The sequence below is a fragment of the Prunus mume genome, linkage group LG2 (genome assembly GCF_029339155.1).
Source record: "Prunus mume cultivar Tortuosa linkage group LG2, ASM2933915v1, whole genome shotgun sequence".
Classification (NCBI taxonomy): Eukaryota; Viridiplantae; Streptophyta; class Magnoliopsida; order Rosales; family Rosaceae; genus Prunus; species Prunus mume.
In genome coordinates, this window is record NC_142699.1 from 22,717,307 (window position 1) to 22,726,478 (window position 9,172).

The following is a 9,172-nucleotide window of genomic DNA, read 5'->3' on the forward strand; positions in this document are numbered from 1 at the left end:
AACATTAGGCTTTATTGTTATGAGATGAGATAACATTAGGCTTACCTTCTTGTATTTTCTGACATTTTAACTTCTGATATGAAATATATTTATAGTTGGAGATTGTAATCCATGTCAGACTCTAGTTTTCTATTGTAGTCTACATATTTTTTTCTTGTTGATTAAGTTCCACTGCACCTTATATATATATTTTTGTCCTCAAATGAATTGGTGAGTCCGCATATAATGTCATATTTTTAAAAGTAATTGTCACACCCCAATTTTTTTTTTTTTATTTTATTTTTTGGAAGTGTGAGGTAAAAGAAAAACTAAAACTAAAAATTTAAATATCAAGAAACATGAAGATTGAACATAAACTTCTAATTAAGTTGAAGTAATTTACATTGTAATTTTACAAGCAAAATAACAAGAAAGTAACAAACTTTCAACAAAACATTCAAAACTATCCACAACCCGTTCTTGTTTCCTCGGCAAAAACTAAACTTCAAATTCAAAGCCTGCAATAGATTCAATAAGGGGTGAGCATTACATGCCAGTAGGGGTCCTATGTCTTATGTGATTAGTGAGATTGATAATGTACAATTTATGCAATGTACATGAATGAACTTCAATTCTACCCAACCCATTAATTTATATAATAGGGCAAGCAAATCTGCATGTCCCATACCATGCATTTTACCACTGTGATTCCGAATGCCCCATTATATAAACTAACACCCATCTCAGTTATCCCATAATTCCCCTTTTACAAGTCATCTTGTCTACACCATTGATCTCCAAATCACCCAATCGACAATTATACCGCCGATTTCCTAATCTACTGTGCACACGGGCTCGCCTGGACTTGGTCCCTACAATGGTTAGACTCAACTACACAAAAGATTCTTTCCATTATCCTCTTTTCCATAATTTCTTTATCAACCCAAGAATTCCAGCTACCACCAACAACATATGAACATGTCAATATTAATCAAATTATGATGATAATTGACAACACGTAAACATCCAATATCAAGGATAACAATCAAATAATATTACCAAGCATAATATAGTAATAATAATCAAATAATATTACCAAGCATAATATAGTGTTCACAATATTTAATTAAATCAATTTATGCAAAGCCTCCCCAAGAAAAACCCTACCTCAAATCCAAAGCTATTGTACAACTCCCAGTTGAGCTTTTCCAAAATCTTACCACACTTAGTTTTCACTCTTTTTTTTAATACAAATTTTAGGAAACTAACACAACTATGAAGAACCTATGATTCAAGAACTATTAGGTAAGGCTATTTATAGTAAGCTAGAGTCAGCAAAAATATATAGATGAAGCTTAACATTGTGCCACATAACTAGCCTAGGGATTTCTAGACTACATCCTAGGGATTTATAGACTACATGGGTGGCTTGAAAGTAAACTGGCACCCCAATTAATCCTTAGGTGCTGGCTCTGGAGAGTGCTTAGTGAGCACTTGCCAATTACGTTTATTTATATAAGAATATCTATCATTCTTACACCTTATGCCAAAACATACCACCTCATGCTTCAATTGTTTTTTGAAGACTCCATAATGCAACACGTCACTTTTAAGAGAAAGCTTAGTAAGCAACAACACCTTTCTAAAAGCTTTTGTGTGTATAGAATAAATATTAAATGAATTGCTATAGTTAAATCCATACAATAAGATTTGATAGGCTATAGCTAGATTCATGTAGCTTGCCATACAACTAACTAATATATATATATATATATATATATATAGTTTTGAAAACTAATAATTATAAATAATTAATTTTACAAAATATTAATATACATGTTTAAAAATATGGGGTTTCACAGTAATCATTCAGTTTTGGACTAAAATCTTTGCTTACAGTTTTTCTTTTGATAATTTAGGAAGGGCGGATTGGAACTTGGGACCTCTTCTAACATTGAGAAGAGAAGTATCACTACACCAATAGGTAGTGGGCAAGTCTTTGCTTATAGTTAATACTCGTTTCAGAATAAATTGGCATTTTGTTGATTACATGAGACTGGTGTAGAAATGTCTTCACAAGTCCAGCTTCTGTGTTTCTTGTTTTTTCGGCTTTGCCTCTTGCCTCCTTGCAACATTGGGAAATATAGAAGAAAAACAAAGAATTCCTGTGACTCATGAATGGCGTCTTATATCTCCTAATTCTGGCTAGCTTCCTCCTGTTTGATGGCTTTTGTAGTTTGTCCCCTTCTTTTCTGGGGTTTTTGAAGTTGGTTTGCTTTAGTTTCTGGTTTGGTTTTTTTTTTGGTTGGCGCAGGATGCTTTGGTCTAGCGGAAGTTTTGTCAAGTTGCCCAAATTTTATGGTTCAAATGATGCTTAATCCACTATCATAGCAAAATATCTTGTACCTTTACTGATTTCAGTATACATTTTCACAAAAGAAATTGTCACTTATTCCCATCTCTGCATCTAACTAAGAATTCGCGTTTATCAATTAATTATCATAGATACTTTGTCATTTTACGTTTTAAAGTTAACATATGCCCCGTTTATGTGCCTTATGTTTTTGGTTTATATTTAAGGAGCTATGCATTTTTACTTGATAAATTATGTGCCTATAGATCCGAGGAAAAGCAAATGAGCATTGAAACAATTATTTTTGGTGAAATATTGAACCAGTAGTTTGACTGGAAAAATTGATTGCAGAAAACAATTTGTTAGTAGTCAAGACAAAATGTTGATTGCGAGAATTTGCAGAGAAAAAACATGACAACATCATCAACCTTATTGTGTTTCATCAATTCAGGAAAACTTTGTTTAATAATTATGGAAGTTTCCCGGTCTTCATGTTGAACTTGAAAGCCATGGGATTCTACGCGTTCATGCAGCTCCATATATCTGCCTTTTTCTTTTTTGTTTTATTTTTTTTGGGGTAATTTCTACTGCTTTACCAAAAACTTCCACCACAGGAATTACATGGACCGTCCTCAACTTACACCTGCATGGACAAATGGTGTGGAGACTGATTGCTTTGCAGTTTTATCAGAGAATGGTAGGCACCGCCACGTCCGATAGCAAGTAGCTCATGGTGTGATCCTTTTTCTGCTACTTTCCCATTCACTATCACAGCAATGGAGTCTGCTTTTTGTATAGTTGACAACCTGTGAGCTACAACAACACATGTTCTGCCAACCATCATCTTCTCCAGTGCTTCCTGGACTAAATTCTCTGACACACTATCAAGTGCACTGGTTGCTTCATCCAGCAGAAGGATTGTTGGGTTCTTTAGTATCGCTCGTGCAAGTGCTATCCTCTGCTTCTGCCCTCCTGATAGTTGAACTCCTCTTTCTCCACAGTAAGTCTCATATCCCTCTTCCATAGAGCTGCAACATTTTTTAAAAAAAAATCATTTTCATTAGGATCAACAATTTAGATGTTAATGTGGAGAAAAATGTAGCCGTACCTTATAAATTCATGAGCATTGGCAAGCTTTGCTGCCTTTCTTACTTCAGCTACTGTTGCATTTTCTTTACCATAGACTATGTTTTCACTGATGGTTCCTCCAAAAAGAGTAGGCTCCTGGCTTACTAAAGCTATTTGTGACCTCAACTTTCTCAAATTATAGAGCTTGATGTCACATCCATCTATGGATACTGATCCATTTAGTGGGTCATAAAATCTTTCAATCAAGCCAATGACAGTGGATTTTCCAGAACCACTCTGTCCCACTAGTGCCATTGTTTTTCCAGCTTCTATCTTGAGATTCAGGCCCTTGAAGATCATCTGGTCAGGCCTGACTGGGTAAGCAAATACAACATTCTTTAGTTCTATGTGACCCTTGAAGGTCTTTTTTATCCCTTCAAGCTCTTCTGATGAAATTTCACTTTCTCTGTCTAGGATGGAGAATATTGATTTGATGGCTCTCCCCCCTCTTGCTAGATCAGAAGTCATACTTCCTGCATCTGCAATGTTTTTACCAGTGCTCATTAAGACGAAGAAAACTTGAAACAGGTGTTTTGCCGTTACTAAATTTTGATTCATTAGCCTCCCCCCATACCAATAAGTCAAGGCTATTGCAGCTGTTGTCAAGAATTGGGAGCTGAACAGACCAAAACCTGAAATCCATGACTGTTTGATGTTCTCCTTCCTAGGCCCTCTCATTGCATCTCCAAACAGATTTAATATCCTATTCTGAGAGGAAAATGCAGTGATAGTTCTGTGGTTGAAAGCAGCTTCACTAGCTAGTTGGCTGCCCTCAGCCTGTGCTTTCTGTGCTTTTATAGACATACTCTTCATTAGAACACTCCTTGAATAGAAGCTTCCTATGAGCAAAGGTTGTATCGCAATCATTACAATGGCTATCCTCCATGTCACTATCAGTCCAATCACAAAAGCTATGGAGGCACTGAAAATACCTGAACCAACAATGATATACGATCTGCAGTTAGGGATCTAACCATGTTTGCTTCAGTGGTTAGCCGTGCACAGATGGCAGCACTTGTGTTTTCATCCTGATCAAACCACCCTATCTCAAAGGTGAGAATTTTTTCGAGCATTTTTATTCGAACCCTTTTGGATAAACGCTCTCCCATAACTGCAAAATTGTAATGTTGGAGGAGATTAGCAATGAAGCTGAAAACTGCTAGGCTTAAGAAGATGTAGCAGTAGAATCTGGTTTCTGATTTGATGGTGGAATTGTTTGTTTGGAAGTAAACTGCTACAACTGTTCCTAAGCAATAGGCATGAACTGGCTGAATAGATCCAAAGCCAGCAGCCCCCAGACACCCTAGTATTGCTTGCTTCCACTCAGGTGCATTCATTTTAAATAAACACCAAGTAGAAGAGGAAGGATAAGAGCTGTCTTGTGACATTTCATCGTCAAATTCATCATACTGGCCCGCTTGAAAGGAGTTTGTAATGCTGATGGAGAATATTGGGGTGATTGGATATGCCGGGCTGTTTTGCCAGCTTGATCTTACATTCCTTGGTACCGGGCTGTTTTGCCAGCTTGATCTCGCACTCCTCAGTGCAGGGCTGTTTTGCAAGCTTGATCTTACACTATTTGGTGTATGTGGAGTTCGTGGATGCTTGATTATAATATCCTCTGGATGATAGGAAATGTCAGGACCATTCTGCATTGCTTGTTGCTGCAATTGCAGCATTTTACTGTATGCTCCACCTTCTCCATCGTTCTTGTGGACCAAATCTTCATGAGATCCCATTTCCACCACTCTACCTGATTGAAGAACCACTATCAAATCAGCCTTGCGGATTGTGGTGAGGCGGTGAGCTATGACAATTGTTGTTCTTCCTTGTGAGGCTTGGTCCAAGGCTTCTTGCACAACTTTTTCAGATTGCGCATCCAAAGCACTTGTGGCTTCGTCAAGCAAAAGAATTTTTGGGTCTCTGATTATTGCTCTTGCTATAGAAATCCTTTGCTTTTGTCCTCCAGACAATTGAACTCCAAATTGCCCAACCTGAAGTAAGAGGTAAAAAACTTCAATTCAAATATAGCAATGACTACATTGAATAATACTAGTTTTGCTTGAAACTTGGAATGAGTATAATATTGTGGCATACTTGAGTGTCAAATCCTAGGGGGAGTTTGACAATGAAGTCATGTGCATTTGCAGCCTTAGCTGCACTTATTACATGTTCCATTGAAGCTCCTTCCTTTCCAAATAAAATATTCTCTTTTATGGATGTTGCAAAGAGAATTGGCTCTTGATTGACCAGTCCCATCTGGGATCTCAACCATTGCAGCTGAAATTTATTTAACTTGTATCCGTCAACAAGAATATCTCCTTTTACCGGATCATAAAATCTTTCAAGTAAAGAAATGATTGTTGACTTGCCAGAACCACTGCCTCCAACAAGACCCACCATCTTACCAGCTTGGACTTTAAGGTTGAGTCCTTGAAGAACTGGGGTATCAGGTCTTGATGGATAGCAGAAATCAACCTTTCTAAATTCAATATCGCCCTTCACATATGCTAAAACTTTTCCCCTTTCATCTTCAGAGTCAATGGCAGGAATGCGGTCAATCATTTCAAGTATTCTGGTAGCAGCATCAGTAGCCTGGGTGATAAAAGAGAGATTTGGAAGCGCATTCATAATGGCCCTGAAAATAGAAGATTGAAGCCGTTAGTTGAGACAAATGAGGGGAAAAAAGAGAGAGGAGATTCCTAGGGAAAGAGAGGCGTATCAGTTCTTACAAGAGTCTTATAACACACAAGAAACATCAAGGTAATTGAATGCAGTTCATATCAAATGACATACATAAGTTCAAACACGCATGCATATACTGATATATTATGATATGTTTATATACCTGAAGTGATAGACATGTGGTTGCATATAGAAAAGAAGTATAAAGAAAAGTAACTTACAATCCTCCCAGAATTACACAGATTCCAGAAATAAAAACAAGACCACCATTTTCTCCTCTCTCAGTAACAAGTTTGCTACCAACCCAAGCCTGAAAAGCCCAAACGGCATAAATCATTCCCATGCTCCCTATGAGCAGTCCCTTTGTGAAACCTTGTTTTATGCCGAGCTCTGTACTTTTTTCAAGAGCAATGCTGAACTTTTTTAGTGTTTGATTTTCCCCAACATACGAATAAACTGTACGGATTGATGAGATTGCTTGTTCCGCAATCCCTCCAGCAACCCTATAGGCACCGTTTGTCTCAGCTCCCAAGTCCTTGAGCACCTTCCCAAATCCAATTCCAGGAATCAAAAACATGAGCGAGAACGGAAGAGCAGCCAGTGCCAGCCGCCAAGAAAGCACGAAGGCAACAGGAAAGCAGAAGAGGAATGATGAGAGGTGAGCCAGGCAGTTCGGTATCTACATAAAAGGAGAAATACAGGTGATCAATACATGTTTACAAAATGAAGAAGAAAGAAGAAGAACAAGGCATGCCAAAGGCAATTGAAAACCTTTTCAGCTATTGTGTCTTGGATTAAATGGGCATCAGACGAGATAGTAGAAATGACTTGGAAGGTCATGGAAGAATTAGCTTGACTGTCAAAGAAGGCAACTTCTTGCCTGAGGACTGACTTTAAGTATTCCGTTCTCATCCGAGATGTCTGTCTCTCAGCAGTTCTGGTCCAACAAATTCCTTCTGCAAGTTACCAATGTTGACAAGTATATATAATATGCATCACTGGAAATGGTATGTGGTTCTTCAACTTATGTTCACTCAAGTGTGTATATACTATATAGTCTGCAGATTATGTTCACTCAAGATGATTTGACAACTCTAAAACCAGAAAACCCAGTGTTGCAGGTTCAGAGCTCTAGAAGCCTATCATGTTTGTAGATACTAAAGAAACCGAAGCACCAAACAACCCCTGAAAGAGAAACAAAAATAGAAATTTAAAGTTGACATAATACCAATGAAAGCAGATACTCCAACTCCAATTGCAACAATGAGCAGCCTGAGTGAGTACTGTGAATCAAAGAAAACGAGTTGGCACCTTGTTAGCCTTGGCCATTCAAAATGGAAATATATTAACCAACCAAAATTCATAGTCTGAGGACAGGACAGTTTGATAAAACTAGCAAATTAACCTTGTCGACAATGGCATTGGAGAAAGTAAGAGTGCCTTGTCCACCTCCATATTCATTGATCACACGGCTGAGAACAAGCATTGTAAGAGGTGTCATCAACCCATCTCCAATGCTGCCCAAAGTCCCAAACACCATCAGCAACTTGTCCACACCATCTGCATACTTGAAAAGCCCTCCCTTCTTCCTCATCTTACAAGCTACAGAATACAAATCACACCAATCACTTGCTAATTAATAGCAATAAAATTCACATTGTTTAAGAGATGAGATAGCTTAGTGGCTGGCTTAGTTAGTAACCCAAAAACGAAAAACAAAAAAACCATGGTTAAGAGATAAGATAACTTACTAGAGGTGGCCTTCCCTTGTTGTATTTTATGACATTTTCAACTTCACTGATACCAAATGGATCATATATAGCTAATAACTTAATGCACGTTTTAGAATAAGTCGGCATTTTGTTTGATTACTAAGGACTTGTCGAAATGTTGGTTTCCATAAATTCCAACTGTCTATGTTTCTGGTTTTCTTGGCATTCCTCTTGCCTTCATGCAACATTGGGAAATATAACATGACAAAATGTTTTTGTCTTTTCTTAGTTTTTTTAATTCTTCAAACATGTCAGGCCAAAAAGTCAAAGGAAAATTCTTCAAACATGGGTCATCAACCGGCCTGGGTGAATCTTTGAGATGCATATTAATTTGACACGTGTGAGTAGATTATGTGGAACTCAATTTTGATTCTTAAGTTTCATCATCAACTCTGAGCCAAACTTACTAGATTGTGCTGTTGGAAGTATGCCCCTTGTCCTTGAACACATTTTGAGTTAATGATTGGCCAAAAAAAAACGCATCTCAGATTTTGGTGCAAAAAAAAATAACGCATCTTAGATTTTGCTAGCATCTGCTTGTATATTTTCAGGCTCATCCCAAAGGAGTTTTGCTGACTTAAAAAAAGAAAAGGCATCATCAAAACAATATATAAACATGTTGTCCAACGACAGGTCGTTTGTTTCAACCTTTCCAGGTTGGTCATGCCCCCTTACTTCTTATTGAAACATAGCATTCCTTCCTTAAAGCGTTACATATTAAATCTATCTCCTATGCCATTTCCATTTGTGTGAGTGGAGTAAAAACTCAGCTGTTAAGCAGAGGGGCTGTTTTGAAGCAGAATAAATATGCTCCTCCACGTCCAATGGCAAGTAGCTCATTGTGTGAACCTTGTTCCACAACCTTTCCATTCTCTATCACAGAAATGGAGTCTGCCTTTTGTATCGTGGACAGCCAATGAGCTACCACTACACATGTTCTACCAGCCATCATCTTGTCAAGCGCTTCCTGGACTAGAGTCTCCAATACACTATCGAGAGCACTGGTTGCTTCATCTAATAGGAGAATTCTCAGGTTCTTGAGTATCGCTCGAGCAAGTGCTATTCTATGCTTTTGAGCCCCTGAGAGTTGCACCCCTCTTTCTCCACATTAAGTTTGATATCCATCTTTCATACCACTGGATTATATATAGACTATGCCTTGTTAAAGAACAAATAAAAGTTAAAAAAAATTTGTGTGCCTCAGTTTCAATAAGAAAGGAAGATATATATGTTAGTACCTTATAAATTCATAAGC

General features: G+C 37.6%; 1 protein-coding gene and 1 pseudogene across 1 annotated transcript; both read right to left on the reverse strand.

Annotated features, from left to right (window-relative positions):
* Nucleotides 1-2,969: 2,969 nt before the first annotated feature.
* On the reverse strand, nt 2,970-4,153 carry LOC148919848 (putative multidrug resistance protein pseudogene; annotated as a pseudogene).
* A 218-nt stretch (nt 4,154-4,371) lies between these two features.
* Nucleotides 4,372-8,866, reverse strand: LOC103321931 (putative multidrug resistance protein). Its single transcript, XM_089044460.1, has 6 exons — nt 8,767-8,866; nt 7,551-7,747; nt 7,313-7,330; nt 6,367-6,824; nt 5,558-6,098; nt 4,372-5,454 (listed from the first exon to the last, which is right to left on the reverse strand). The coding sequence occupies exons 1-6, from the start codon at nt 8,864-8,866 to the stop codon at nt 4,372-4,374; spliced, it is 2,397 nt and encodes a 798-aa protein (XP_088900586.1).
* Between the last annotated feature and the right edge of the window lie 306 nt (nt 8,867-9,172).